The 14,707-nt window shown below is 50.4% G+C and overlaps 7 protein-coding genes across 7 annotated transcripts; 4 read left to right on the top strand and 3 right to left on the bottom strand.

Annotated features, from left to right (window-relative positions):
* Window positions 1–469: 469 nt before the first annotated feature.
* On the top strand, window positions 470–1,514 carry CABS01_11619 (uncharacterized protein; the record flags this gene model as incomplete). The annotated part of the gene is made up of 2 exons (XM_060544974.1): window positions 470–1,084; window positions 1,173–1,514. 2 exons carry the CDS (start codon window positions 470–472, stop codon window positions 1,512–1,514), a joined length of 957 nt encoding a protein of 318 aa, XP_060397389.1.
* Window positions 1,515–2,374: 860 nt separating this feature from the next.
* CABS01_11620 (uncharacterized protein) lies at window positions 2,375–2,719 on the top strand (the record flags this gene model as incomplete). The annotated part of the gene is made up of 1 exon (XM_060544975.1): window positions 2,375–2,719. The coding sequence occupies one exon, from the start codon at window positions 2,375–2,377 to the stop codon at window positions 2,717–2,719; it is 345 nt and encodes a 114-aa protein (XP_060397390.1).
* A 1,871-nt stretch (window positions 2,720–4,590) lies between these two features.
* CABS01_11621 (proline dehydrogenase) lies at window positions 4,591–6,004 on the top strand (the record flags this gene model as incomplete). Its single annotated transcript, XM_060544976.1, has 2 exons — window positions 4,591–5,141; window positions 5,191–6,004. 2 exons carry the CDS (start codon window positions 4,591–4,593, stop codon window positions 6,002–6,004), a joined length of 1,365 nt encoding a protein of 454 aa, XP_060397391.1.
* Window positions 6,005–6,219: 215 nt separating this feature from the next.
* On the bottom strand, window positions 6,220–7,272 carry CABS01_11622 (uncharacterized protein; the record flags this gene model as incomplete). The annotated part of the gene is made up of 2 exons (XM_060544977.1): window positions 6,220–6,279; window positions 6,337–7,272. The coding sequence occupies 2 exons, from the start codon at window positions 7,270–7,272 to the stop codon at window positions 6,220–6,222; spliced, it is 996 nt and encodes a 331-aa protein (XP_060397392.1).
* A 525-nt stretch (window positions 7,273–7,797) lies between these two features.
* Window positions 7,798–8,673, bottom strand: CABS01_11623 (uncharacterized protein; the record flags this gene model as incomplete). Its single annotated transcript, XM_060544978.1, has 1 exon — window positions 7,798–8,673. One exon carries the CDS (start codon window positions 8,671–8,673, stop codon window positions 7,798–7,800), a length of 876 nt encoding a protein of 291 aa, XP_060397393.1.
* Window positions 8,674–10,468: 1,795 nt separating this feature from the next.
* Window positions 10,469–12,975, top strand: CABS01_11624 (fungal specific transcription factor domain-containing protein; the record flags this gene model as incomplete). Its single annotated transcript, XM_060544979.1, has 6 exons — window positions 10,469–10,572; window positions 10,650–11,080; window positions 11,143–11,681; window positions 11,761–12,034; window positions 12,100–12,275; window positions 12,328–12,975. The coding sequence occupies 6 exons, from the start codon at window positions 10,469–10,471 to the stop codon at window positions 12,973–12,975; spliced, it is 2,172 nt and encodes a 723-aa protein (XP_060397394.1).
* Window positions 12,976–13,416: 441 nt separating this feature from the next.
* On the bottom strand, window positions 13,417–13,980 carry CABS01_11625 (uncharacterized protein; the record flags this gene model as incomplete). Its single annotated transcript, XM_060544980.1, has 4 exons — window positions 13,417–13,446; window positions 13,533–13,699; window positions 13,773–13,828; window positions 13,907–13,980. The coding sequence occupies 4 exons, from the start codon at window positions 13,978–13,980 to the stop codon at window positions 13,417–13,419; spliced, it is 327 nt and encodes a 108-aa protein (XP_060397395.1).
* Between the last annotated feature and the right edge of the window lie 727 nt (window positions 13,981–14,707).

Here is a 14,707-nt window from a genome sequence, read left to right on the forward strand (position 1 = left end):
CCCGATGATGCAATCGTAGCCTTGCAGACATGGAAAAGCTCACGTTCGAATGTTATCCGAACCTTGGCTGTCTTTTGGAGTTTATTGGTCATGGGAGCAAATGATGCCTCATATGGTGTAAGTTGGTACAATAAACAGGACAATGTCGTGATCATGGTTACTAACGTAGGCTTCATGTGCGACCAGGCAATTATTCCTCATGTAAGCTATGTCCAAGACTTATTCTACCGATACCATCTGACAAGACCGTGATGCGAAGCTGGGAAAATATTACGACTTACCGTACTCCTTCACGTCTCTGATCTTCCTTGCGCCTTTCATAGGCCACACGCTCTCCGCCATTTTGAACAACAGTCTACATGAGAGTGTTGGACAAAGAGGCATCGCAATTATCTGCTCTTTCTGCCACCTAGCATCGTACATTGCCATCTCACTACATCCACCGTATCCAGCGTTAGTTTTTATTTACATGTTGGCTGGCTTGGGCAATGGCATCGGTGACGCTGCCTGGAACTCTTGGGTCGGGAGTCTGGCGGACTCTAGCCATGTCATCAGTCTGATGCATGCTTGTTATGGTGTCGGCGCTGTCCTCAGTCCAATGACGGCAACTGTAATTATAAGCAAGGCTCAGCTTCCATGGCACACGTTTTACTACTTCATGGTGAGAGTCAAGTTTCCACAACGAACGTCTTTCAAGGTTTTGCTAACAGAGTCATTCCGCAACAAGGCTGGTCTGGCTATGGTGGAGCTCGTTCTGACTCCCTCTGCCTTCTGGTCCGCTACTGGGGTTGCATACTGTGAAGAGAATCCCAAGGGTCCAGAGCCGCGAGAGTCAATTGTCCACGAGACATTGTTCAAACTCCCTTCGGCCCGGGTTACTTGGCTATGCGCAATATTCGCCCTTGGTTATGTCGGACTGGAGGTGTCTCTTGGCGGTTGGATCGTCACATTCATGTTGCAGGTTCGCCACGGAGAAGAATTTGCCAGCGGTATGACAGCCACTGGTTTCTGGGCTGGGCTGGCTCTGGGTCGAGTTGCCTTAGGTCTCGTGACCCCTCGAGTGGGCGAGAAGCTCGCAGTCATGGTACGTTTGATAACCCGACCCAAGTTATGTTCAAATCTCGCGTAACTATGTCACTCTGAATCAACTAACCACGTCGAAACCTTGATAGCTATACCTCGGCGCTGCCGTTTGTTTGCAGCTTTTGTTCTGGCTTATTCCCCAATTCTTTGTTTCCGCGATCACCGTATCACTCCAGGGGTTCTTCCTCGGACCCCTGTTCCCCACCATGATGATAGCCATCACGAAGCTACTACCGAGGCACTTACACGTCAGTGCTATCGGTTTCGCCATCGGTCTTGGAGGTAGTGGCGCTGCTATCCTGCCATTTGTAATCGGAGCTCAGGCTCAGCGCCACGGTGTGCAAGTCTTATCGCCGATACTGCTCGGGGCGCTGGCATTCTTGTTGTTCACTTGGTCCTTCTTACCCAACTTTGGTCGCAAACATGAGTGAGGTGCAAGTTGAAGGAAGGCGCCAGGTTTTGAAACTTTATTAGAGATGAATCAGCTAGGGACTCGAGTCATTCCACAGAGGTCCTAAGAAGAGCCCTTGATTCTCCCCGGCATCGCGAACTTGTGAAGTTTGGTATAGTTGATGTGATGTATCAACTTGGACTGCTTCAACCAAAAAATTCATCTTTCTCTCACATCATTTCACTTGCGTTTGCTATTCTGGCCATAACAGTTCCTCATTGAAAGTCGACTTTCTCGTTCAATTGGAAGCATCGAGTCGCATGATTGGTATTTTGACTTTTCATCTCTCGCAGGCGAAATTGCCAACAACGCATAGATCGCTTTATGACTCAAGCTCCTTGAACCAAAGTTCTCAGGCCTTTCGGAAACCGCATCACTCCCGATATTCAATCTCGGACTCCCACTCAAGCCCGCTCAGTGCGCTGCTTACCTGACTCGGCGGCAAAGCCATCTCCAGTGATGTGTAGAGGAGAGCGTCCAGCAAAAGCATCGCCAGAGCTCCACAGTAAGGTAATCATAGAGAGTTCAGTCTAGTTCATAGACTAATTTCTGATCAAACCTTCATACTGGTCATTCTGAACCCACGGAATTGTCTCAGGAGGTGCACCTAGCCGAAACTTCCGCCAACTACGGTTACTGAATTTGTGCTAGAAGCTGTACGGTGTATAGAGTTGATATATAAATACTAGCTAGTTCTTTGAAGCAACGTCAAATGCTACTATAAACGCCAAGCGATATCACAACTCCCTAAGTAAGAACAAGGAACCTACGCCTCATACGTTACCATTTCCATACTTCAAGACGGAAAAAAATTCTCAAACTCAATCAAAGACAGCTACGATGCAATTCTCGGCCATCTCTATCATGGCCGTAGCCCTGCTTTCGGGCCAAACCCTCGCAAGTTGCGGAGAAGGAACCTTTAACGGCAAATACAACGGGTACAAGCGAATCTCAAACTGCAACCTCAACGCAAACAACGTCTACTTCTGCGGAGACTCTGGCACATCCGTCGTCCACAAGCAAAGTCAGCTTGTACTTCGCGCTGGAAAGGTCGATTCGACAGTCTTGGTCAACTGTAACGGGTACGGCTTCTTGTACCACTGTTCAGCCGGCGAAGAAGGCCGGTTCAGGGAGCCGCAGTGTAAGGGCGCGGTTTGGGAGGTTGAGAACATCAAGGAGACTTGAATGTCAATTCGAACGTCGCTCGATCCAAGATGAAGCATGGGCTGAAGCATGCTCGTGATAGGAAAAGTTCAATTCCGTGTATCAGCGTCAATTATGTCTAGTTTGTCACAAGCCAAGGCTTTTTAAAGAGAATCTTTTGGCGAGGCCGAATCATTCCCTCTCATCAACATTATCTTCCATCAATGCTTCAAAGACTGACGCTGCGTTTCGCCGAGGGCTTAAACGGTCATTGAAATTATTGGTTGATTGCCAATCGATGTTCTGGACTCAAGGGTTTCAGGATACTCGAGTCGACATGACATCGCTATGCAGAGCTGGAGTTTCTTGCAACTGTGTGCTGCTTCAAGCGAGGAAAACAGGTTTGACAGACCTGTCGTCCAATCTGACGAGATGATTGAATTTGTTCATTCACTCAAAGCTGTAGGGGCCTGGATAACTTGTATGATGTATAGATGCTGGTTCTCCTATGTATTACATAAAAGCAGCAAGGCCGGGGTTGTGGAGACTTTCCTGTCTTTGATCTGAGGGTGATTAGCAATGAGGGTAGGCACTGAAAGGATGTTCTCATTCAATACAGTGGCAAGAAAATACTGCAAGTCTTGGCTACCGATGAGGCGACTTCCAAAGGCGACTTATGCCCTGCCCTGCCTTGAATGCAGTACGGCTCACAATTGCTTCTTAAGGTTGAACTCTCAAAATGGTGGAAAATGTAGTGTAAGGTAGTAAGGTTCACACAGTTATTGCACACATTCCTTAAGAGCACTGATCCACTTCGTGGCCAATTACTCCATACAACCTTCCATATTAAAGGTCTCTAGCGGAACCGTGAATTGAATTGCATTGGCTCAATGGTCTTAAAGCCCAATCCGCTTTTGAAGTATATCTCAGTCGTGCATGAGTTGGCAACATGGGCGCGGCACGTGCGCCTCTAACAAAGATAGAGTCAAACCCGTCTTCAACATATTGGATACAGGTCCACGAGATACTCTGCTTCTGATAAGACCATGGAGATGATGGGTTGACCTATTGCATGGCGCACAGGCAAGAGACAAAGCCCTTTGCATTGAAGGAAACGGGCATAGACACATCGTCGTACGCCCACGCACTTGAGAGCTTGCCCCCACAACTTTAGATGACATTTATGTTTCCTCGAACTATTGCAGAGGATGTATCACAAAGAGAACAAGAAAATGTACTGCCAAGGATGGGGGTCTTGTGTGTGGAATAGAGTCGATGATCTACGGCAGATCAAGCGTGTTAGTGTGTTGTCGGGACGAGCTTCCGACGAGATAAGCCCTTCCGACTTTTTGGATCCGACATGTCGGGACGTACGCACCGACACCTGCTACATCCGGGGTCGCCCCTCATTGTCTAAGCACCCGACTTTGGTCACTTGGTCATTCTTATCTCATGGATCTAAACTCAAAGCATTCCGATAACGGGCTTTTGTTAGATTTCGATCTCATCGAGGCCCAATGATGTCTTGATTTTGCGTCGGTGGCGGGCTTGTCTTATCCACCTGCGAAGTGAGGGTCCAGTGCAAAGGCGGCTCCGCCGTGCTCCGTGATGGAGAAGAGCCGCAAATACCACACGCAGACCATTACTCTTCTCCGGGGCGTGCGCAAAGACACACCATCGGAACGCCGATGGCGGGGGGTGGCTAGCTCGGAGACATACCTCCCACGATGCCATGGCTCGGTCGTGATTCAGAGTTTATGCCGGCCGTAGCCGTTCGTGATCGATAAATAGAAGTACCCAGGCACCCTCCCACCATCTCTACGTGTGTCAAGTCTCGTCTTAGCCAAATATCGAAGTCTACCTATCTAACTATCACGATGAACGCAAGACTCGTTGCGTGCAGGCAGGCGCCGATGCCTTTCTGCAGATCCCTTCGACTGAAGGGAGCGGCGAGATATGTCAGCACCACGTCGGCCAAGACACAGACCTTATCTCCAACAGCACCGCGGACATTCACGCCGACCCCGAAGAAATCACCCTTATCTAGACTTTCAACAAAGGCCCTGGTCCGGTCACTATTCCTCACACAATTTATGTCAACGCCACTTCTCATGAAGCCAGCACTACCTCTACTGCACTTTATCGCTAACACAAAACTCGCACTTTTCAACCCCGATAAGAACCCATTGCTGAACCGACTATTGAGATGGACTATCTACGACCATTTCTGTGCTGGAGAGAACATTCCTCAGGTTTCAAAGACTGTTTCTGAAGTGAAGCGGATGGGATACCAGGGTGTCATTCTCAACTACGCAAAGGAAATCGTTCTGGATAAGAAAGCGGCCGCGGCGGAAGCGAAAGCTGGAGAGTATGCACCAGAGGTTTACCAGATGGTCGACCAATGGAAGAAGGGAAACCTCGAAACTCTCCGTATGATGGCGCCGGGCGATTTCCTGGCTGTCAAGTAAGTTGCCCTGGAATACCTCCACGTATTTCTCCATTAACAACATCAGGATTACTGGCGCTGGTCCCATCTCTGTAGATGCACTGAAGGCGAAAGCACCCATCCCGGAAGTTTTGAGCAAGGCTTTGGACGAACTCTGCGAGGAAACCAACAAGCAAGGATCTCGTCTTTGGATCGATGCCGAGCAACAAGCCCTTCAACCCCAATTGGACGAGTGGACTATCGACCTCATGAGAAAGCACAACCGCCAGAGCAAGCCTTTGATCTACAACACTATTCAGGGCTATCTCAAGGGCTCCAAGGCTAATTCCGAGCGTCACATTTCCCTGGCCGCGAAGGAGGGCTGGAGCTTGGGAGTCAAGTTGGTCCGCGGCGCATACATCGAGAACGAAGTCCGATCCCTGATCCACGACACCAAGGAAGATACCGATAAGAACTTTGACGACATCGCCGACATGTTCATCAGCCAGAGACTCCCTCAAGACGCCAAGGAGTGCCAGTTCCCAGCTAGCGCGCTCTTTCTCGCTACCCACAACGCCGCCAGCTCTGCGACAGCGATCTCTACCCACCGCCGCAGAATCCTAGACGGCCAAGCAACGACTGAGCTTGAGTGCGGTCAGCTGTTTGGTATGGCGGATGAATTGAGCTGTGAGTTGCTGGACAACTACGATACCTGTGTGGCAGACTCTGGGTTGAAGAGAGATGCTATCCCCAAGCCGTTCAAGTATCTCCCGTGGGGTTCGGTTTCAGAGTGCATGGGATACCTGCACAGAAGGGCGGTCGAGAATAAGGGAGCTGTCGCGGAGAGCGCTCACATGCTTGGCTCATTGAAGAGCGAGCTGAGACGCCGGGTCTTTGGTTGAACCGACATGACCTTGTACTTTTTGTTTTCAGCGATTCATCATGACTTGATTTAGAGATATCCCAACAATAGACGCTCAAAAAAACGGAGAAACTACAAGAAGTTCACATGCTCAATTCCATACCTTCGGCCGTTCGATGTCTTCATATTTCCGAACCACGCACCCTTGCCTCCATTTCACCAGTCTTCCATTTCTCTACTATTACACGTGCAAACCTAGCTGGAAGGTTCCATATCTCCCAACCGCTTTGCATTGGCGGAGTATTTGCCCTCTCCCTGTGAGAAGCTCATTAGTGATGATGATTAACTTGATGATACCAGGGAACAACTTACCCATTTGGGGAATGGTGTAAACTCGTAACGTTGGCCTTGAAATTCCAGCGCCCCTTCGAACCTCCAAATTTGCACAAGTCCAAGGTGACTCTGGTACATTATATCTGGAGTGAAAGAAAACCACAAGACGTTAGACATTAGTCTTCTGACCTCGCCCATGTCTATGCCGAACCGTATCAAGTAAACGAGAATCTCCAAACACGACGTCAAGTAGTCTTTGTCTCGCTCGTCGCTACACCTGTATCCGTACTTGCGCAACACCGATGGAACGCTAGTTTCCTGCATTTCTTGAATGTGCTTCACAAACTCCTGATTATCCTCAAACTCCTCGATACCCCCATCACAGGTCAGGGTATACTCTGCAATTTCATACAAGATCCAAAGGCGCGGCTCAAACCCGGGATAGAACCACGAGAAACCGCAATTGCGAATGATTCCAGGCATTGTTTCCAGCCCTCGCAGGAAGTATTCCTCTTCGCTCTCGGTCCGGGGGTACTGAGGCAGACAGGTCCAATCGACCCAGATGTGCGACCAACCCTGAACCCCGAGCTCTTTCTGATGAAGACGCAGACAAGAGCCATCAGGATCCGGGTCGTTGCTCGTGGTCCAAAAGTGACTGACGAAGAAACACTCTGATCGCATGACGAAGTTGTTGAGGGCAGGAAGAAGAACATAGTCCTCAAGCCGATCTCTGTTCCATTTCGTGAATGTCTGTTGCGAAAGAAAGGCTTCTCTCCTTTGAAAGAACCAAAAGAGCGGGAGTTCCCGTGGACTGCGTAGAAAATCGTCTAGGCTTGTGTAATTCTGCAGAAATCCCATCGCGAAGTCATGCATGTTTCCACTTGGCGAATTCCATTCGTTGATACTGCGCTCGACGAGGGACTTCCACGCATCTTCTGCGATGATAGAAGTTGTTGAGGTAACTTCAGAGGTCATCTTGGTAAATCCTGGCGTTTGACAAACAAAGATAGTGAGAGGGAAAGGGGCGTCAGGTTTGGACAGCGTTGAGCTGGCTGTACTTATTAGTGGTATTGCGCTTTAAGAGCCTCATCTTACCACCCATCAAGGCTCTGGTCAGCGTCAAATGTAACAGCACCGCCAGCCCCAAATCACTTGATTGGCCAACAAATCCCTACCATCGTAAGACTTCTTCGACTGACGTCCAATCAGATAGGTAAAATCGCAGTATAGGGTTTCCAAGCCACCGATCATTCACACGCCATAAGCCTAGCCAAGCTAAAGGATTTTCCACATTCATAGATTGGGGCTAGTGATTGTCAATGTCGTCTAGGTAGAAGGGGTACACGTAGGCAGGCAGAGATGATCATAGTTGATAATATTGAAAGATTTGTCGTAATTGATGCACGCGACACCGAATGCCCGGAGACTGTAAACCAGCGGCGCCATCTGCCTTGGCCATAACGTCAATATCTGTATGCCTTTATTAAATAATGGAAATACCTATTTAGTGGTGGATCTGTCTAGTTTCTGAAGAAATTCGCTTTTCGGTTCTTCATCCTGCCATCTCCTGCGAGGCACCTCAAACGTTGACGTGATACGTCCATACGACTTTCCTCCCAGCTGGCCCACGGGACGTAACTTTTCGAGCTCAATATGACTGAAGTCAGGATCAGCAGTATCCTCCATGACCCAAAACCGCGTCGCCTTAAGCAAAACCATTCCGGCGACACTCTTTCCATCTTTCGCGTGGTCACTGAATTCTTTGGTGTCTACCACTTTTGCCTCTATCGAAAACACTGACTCCAGAACTCTTGGTGGCTGCACCGTTGTAGTCTCTCCCTCGTGAAGCCCTGAGATAACCCACTCAGAGACTCCATGCGGAGCATCGATGGAGGTAGCGTTGACAGCCTCAATCATGTCTTCCGACACCGTGTTAATGACACATTCGCCCGTCTCCTTGAGATTCCGGTACGAGTCTTTGACAGCACCGGGTCTCGATGAGAAACCGACTATAAACATGGGTGGGTCATGGTCAATGACTTGGAAATAGCTAAAAGGCGCAAGGTTCTTCTTGCCATCCTTTGACAAGGTGCTGAGAAATCCAACCGGCCTTGGTGCGATTCCAGAAACGAGAAGGCGGTAGTTATTGATCATTGACCGATCTGATGCGTATGGGTCAATTTCCTTGTGGGATGCGGAGTTGCTGTTCCGGGTGCGGACTCCCTGGCCGTAAGACCACGTTGGGTTGGGGGATTTTGTAACCTCAATTGGGGCGTTCGAGTGGTCAAAGTCCGGGCGCTTGGATTGTATCTCTTCGAAATTTCCGAGGCGCTCTACAATAGCTCCTTTGGAGTCATCTGATTTGCTTGAAGACATTCGGGCTGTCCACCCCTCGCTGGGTAACATGCACGGGGTGAGTCGCCGTCTACTAGGCGGCGGCTTACTTAGCATTTGGTCCATACGCGTTGCTATCAATACTAACTTACCTTGGAGTAATCAATCGCCCGAGCAAGGAAAATCTCATTGTCACCACAATTGCTTCAAAGTCTGCTTCAATTCTAATTACAGAGATTCTGGCTACAGCGCGGAGTTCACTTTGTTTCAAACCCCGACGTGCTGGCAAGAAGCCGTCTTGGAGGTGTGATAAGACACAATGACGCTATTGGTTCACAGACAGTCGGAACGTGAGTCCGATCTCCACCTTGGCGTGTGTTGGGGAATGTCGGAGACCTCATCCGACATTACGCAACTCGGCCACCCCGTGGCAGAACCGGTGACTTTCCAAGCCTCCTTCTCAAACACGACCTAGCTGTTTGCCATTGAAGATCTTACGCAACGGTTATCTCACGATGCCAAGGTGGCATTTCGGCGAAGACTCCTGGGGTTTGATTCCTCTGCTCACTGCATGCCGACAACGCTGATAAAGGCAGGGCTCATCATTCGTTCTTTCGGCGGCCCTATCTGCAGATTCTATTGGGATGCTGATTCATACCGATGCATACACCATACAATAAGAATCTGCTTCCAGATGAGAGCGCGATGTTCATCTGTTCGTGTATTGGGATGCAAATACCAATAGGTTTGGCCTTCACCTGGTTGCTTCCTGCTTGGGCTGGGTTGATGACTTCATCAACGCCTCTTCTCCCTTGCAAGCCCACCCCTCGAAGTCAAATGGTCTCGTGATCGTTCTACCCCGGATTTCTGGCAAATTCTCCATATCCCTTGACGTCCGACACACACGTGCCGATCTTCCCCGCGATAGAGTGCGCAGCTCAGCAGACGCTACGTTCTCCGTCATCCTTACCGACTCCGGTGCCTCCGGAGGAGTGATCCGATAAGTTGATAATGACCCCCCCTAGTTGAGGTGAGAGTACCGTGCACGGCTCTAGCCTAATACGGTTAAAATAATAGTTGAGGTGAGAGTACCGTGCACGGTTTTAGCCTAATATGGTTAGGGTTAGAGGTTAGGATCGGCTAGGGTTAGAGGTTAGGATCGGCTAGGGTTCGGGTTATTAGCTAGGATTCGGGTTATGGATAGTCTTCGGGTTCCTGGAGTATGTATTTTTCCGTTACTTTTGGGTGAAGTGCACGGGACTCTCACCTTAACTAGGGGGGGTTATTATCAGTTTATGTGTAGACTCCTCCGGAGATAATGAACGGACGAACATCCGTAGACGCTGTGGGGTAGAAGAACAAGCATCCCAAAGATAACAATGGCGCAAGGACCGCAAAGACCCTCCTGTGTCGGCTATCTACGGCGAGTCATCGACCCCAACACCTGGCTGATAAGCCAACCTGCGGTCTCGCACTAGCGGACTGTATGCCCCAAATTTGCCAGTGCCAATAAAGAGGTCAAGCCGCGCACATATAAAACTTATCGGAACCCTGCTCCGACATATCAAAGGGCCCCAAAGTTACGGCGAAGACTACCCAAATTCCAGCAAACGAGAGAGGGCAAGAGACATGAAATTATCGAATTGGCCCCACGAGAACCGTCCGTCATGCCGCAATTAAGCCAGGGACAATACAAAGTGACCAAAAAATGCCAAAAAGCGTGCGTTTCTTGTGCGAAAGGGCTGAGGGAGCGCCCGGGCCCGGGCGTTCCGATGTTCGGAGAGAGTGAAGGCTGACTCTAAGACTTGCAACAAAAAGTTGCGAAAGATGTCGGGTAATGAAGGTCAAGTGCTCCGGCTCTCAGCCTTGCACGCGTTGCGATCGAAAGAAGCATAGATGCATCTTTGCTGTTGAGGATAAGAGGATATCGGTGCCGGAAAGGTGAGTTGTCGGAACCCGTGCGCGTGCAGTGCAGGCAGTTGTCGGGATGAGAAACAACAACTGACTCCACTTTCCAGTTACCTCCGAGAACTTCAGAACCGGAACAGTGAGCATCCAGGCTCAGACCGCTCGACGAGGGCACTGAGCCGCGGAGACGACGTCGAGGACGTGCAGAGTCGGTATGCGGATGCGGATGCGTATGCGACGCCGCATCATACTTCTCTTTCTCAGGGTGAAGATAATGCCGGACAGTTGGAGACCCCGAGCCATGGTGAGTTGTGCTTGTCTTTTGTTGCCAGGTTTGTGCACACAGACGAGAGAAGTCTTATTGACGCGGCCAACGTCGTAGATAGCCCACAACCGATAGGCCCTCCGGCATCCGAGCCGGATACTGAGGTAGGAGATGCTCGTTCGAATCAGGAGGATCACGGCGACTTTGGTCCAGGGTTCAGGCAAAACCCGCTGGTGGACAACGATTACACCTTTGCAAAGGTCGGGGAACGATACTGTAAGCCACATGCTGTTTCTCCTAGTACTGAGTGAGTTGAGCCAAAACTCACACCTCCACAGGGTACATGGGCCCAACATCATCATGGTCATTCTGCCGACGAGTTCTGGCCCTCCTGGGCAAACGCCTACCAGAAGCAGCCCCTGATCCATGGCATCTCCCTCACGAGGGCGCCTTCAGGATGCAATGGACGCCATTAGGTGCCACTGAGACTCCCGATGTCTCCAACCTCCCGCCGCTTGACTACGCCCTCTTCCTCTTCAACACGGTCAAGTTCTACCTTGGCGCCGTCTTCTACGTAATTGACGAGCCATCCTTTCTCAAGAACCTCCATGAGTTGTACGAGGACCCCGCGGGTAAGGCTAGCTCGGCGAGGCTGTGGTATGCACAATACCTCTTAGTTCTGGCGTTCGGCAAGGCATTTGTTGTGAATAGTACTTCACATACGGCACCGCCGGGGGTACAATATGCTGCGAGGGCCATGTCGTTGCTGCCAGATCTATCAGGACTGAATCCGGATGCGATTCCGGCTATCCAGGCGCTTGCTCTGGCTGCGTTGTATTTTCAGTGTTTGGATATGAGGCTGGCTGCGTATCAACATGTAAGACCCTGGATCCCTCTCTGCTCTGGCTTTCTCATTAGTAGAGGTTGCGAGGAGTCGTGTACTAATGACATGCTAGATCGGACAAGCATTACGAATCGGCATTGTTGAAGGCATCTACAGACACATGCCTGAAGAGGTTGTCGGGATTGAGTACTCGAGACGGTGCAACATTGTCTTCTGGGTGGTATACACTCTAGACAGAGAGTTCTCGGCCTTGATGGGAGCGCCGACCTCAATTCGGGACGAAGACATCACTGTGAAACTCCCTTCACAGATGGACAACTCCCTCGATGCACTGAATATGACCCTTCATGTACGGCTATCGCGGCTCATGGCTCGTATTCTTACAAGTGAGTTCCATCAGCCGTAGGACAACGTACACCGAAATTCTTGGTTACTGACATGATGTTACTAGCTATTTACGGTGTGGGCAAAGAGTTTGATGGCTCACTAGTCCCCAATACCCAATCTATCCTACGAGACCTGGCCAGGTTATCACGAGATCTTACCGCACTCCTCGACACTCACTTCCAAGGCTCAGTCAGCCGCGCTTCTAGAATGGCACTGCGACTCATCCTATCATATCACCACGTAAGTACCTTACCTCTACGCACTCTTCCAATGCCATCGTTAATCCCAGAAGTGCGTCGTCCTCACAACTAGACCACTGGTCATGTGCGCCCTCCACATGCACATCGAACACTCCGACAGCCACGCGCGACACCCACAAACAGTCTCCCTAACACCACCAGTCGCATCCCTCCTCCAATCCTGCGTCGACTCGGCGCAAACCGTCCTCCGAACCCTCCGCGTGCTCGGTGACGAAGACCTCCTCGAAGCCTTTCTGCCCTTCCAGCTTGAAGACGCATTCTCCTCCGCCTTCCTCCTCTACCTCATCCGGGTCATCAGCCCTTCTCTCCTGCACGACGATTCGTGGTGTGAGAATATCAAGTGCGTGCTAGACAAGATGATTTCAAAGGGGAGTCTCGTGGCGCCGCTGAGAAAGCTGGAGCTGAGTCAGTTGGAGCACATCATGTCTGCGCTGACGCCTGTGGGCGAGGAGCCGCCGACGCCGCCGCCGACGAGTGCGGCGCATCACCATTCTCAACATCATCATGGGCACGGGCACGAGCATGGGTCATTCTTGGACCAGATGGAGGAGGCTGGGTGGGATATCTTTGATACGAGCGGGATGGGCGGTCTTTCTCCGCAGGCGTTACTGGATTTGGCGGAGAGGTTGGATGTGGAGGACTTGATACAATCTGTTGATGGGGATGGTGATAGAAGATAATAACGTACTTACGGTAATCAAAAGTTGAATGACAAATGGGATAGGACAATGGCAACGAACGGCTCTTTGGTGATCTATTTCCATGATCTCGTCTCTGTCCCAATCATACGCTACTTGAGGATTGCTCTCGGCATAATGAAAGAAAGACATCTTCCCCGGTGGGGCTACATCTCTTGGTGCTCATGCTAGGGGTAGAACTCTGGTACTCTCGCTGACCCTGTCATCGAGTAGGCTGTGGGCGTAGTTGATTGTTGACCTTGAGCCACTCCGCCACCAAGCCTGATCGACCTGACCAACCGACCTAGGAAGACGCCTGCTGTGCTGGTGACAGAAACGGCGCTGGAGGCACCCATATTGGCTTTTTGTGTATTCAGGTGGCCGAATACGTTGGGTCCAACATCGTGAACTACAGATTTGCTAGCATACTCAGACATTGATAGTTTACAAAGACTCGCGAATAGCCGACTTGAACTATATCGAACATCCTATGTCAGCTTGATGCTTCACACCTATTTGCGGGTACCTTAGTTAAATCTAAGAGCAGGACGGCAACTTACCGGAATGACCTGAGCCTTCTCGAGGTCCCAGACGTCGTTCTTAGCATAGACGTCGCCTCTGATGAGTTCCCAGGCTTCCTCGGCGTCCTTGACGGTGTAGATCATCACGCTGCCCTTGAAACCGGGGGTTTGGCCCTCGACGGGATGTTCCTTCTCAAACATGGCGCCTATCATATTCATGAGCACGAGAATCGCGACGAACACCGAAGGAGGGATGGCGTGTCAAGCTTGGATACATACCACCGACAGCAATCTTTCCGTTGCTCTTGTGGCCCTGGGCATTCTCGAGATGCGTACTGAGACAAGTCAGCAATCGGCCCGGAACTACACTCAGCCTCTTATAAGAGACCTGTTCCAAGGACTAGGTCACATACGGTCTGACCTCCAAGCGCCGGGCAAGCGCATCGGGCTTGTCGGGAAGGATGCAGAGGAACTCCTTGGTAGCCATTGTGCGGTAGCGATTGAACGGCGAAGAGACGAGTCTAGTAGTAACAAAGGGTCTCCGAACTGCGGGGACTAAGCTGCTTCTCAGAATTCCGACGGACATTGACATTATTGCAATCAGGGAGGGGAAAGCTTCACACGGAGAGATCAATCACGGCGTCATGTGACCGGGAAGTGCGGAGGTGGAGCGGTTCGAGTTCGGAGTTTGAGAGGGAATGGCGGGGCACGGTCTCTGTTTGGCAGCTCCGATGCCGGAATTTGGTGCCGAAAGTAGCCGGCAGTGTGTTGGGAATACCAGGCTACGAGTCTCCGGAACTTGCCTCCATCTCAGTGTTCTTGCGACGTTTTGATAGATTACTGGTGAGTAATGTTAAGAGAGAAGGTGTTCCGATGAACTATTCGCTTTATCCCTAAATGTGTATGACCAATTGCTGGTTCATGATCAGCATTGAGTTTTCAACTGACGGATATGACTATACTCAGGTGCTGCAGCTAAATGATGTTGTGCATTTGAGTCCGTTGCCTCGGCTCACGATGGAGGCATAATTTATCAGTGATTGTCACCGATAATGACACAGAGCATACGCCTATCTTTATCTTACATTAAATGTGCTTGCTAGTCGTTACCCAAGGAGGTGCTTCATACTGAAGCTGATCTTATGCATCAGATGGTGCAAAAATGCAAAAGAGAACGGAAACACCTTGAAATGTGTTGATATGTCAGGTCGTAC

This window comes from Colletotrichum abscissum (assembly GCF_030869225.1).
Source record: "Colletotrichum abscissum strain IMI 504890 chromosome Unknown Scaffold_32.1, whole genome shotgun sequence".
NCBI classification, from domain to species: Eukaryota; Fungi; Ascomycota; class Sordariomycetes; order Glomerellales; family Glomerellaceae; genus Colletotrichum; species Colletotrichum abscissum.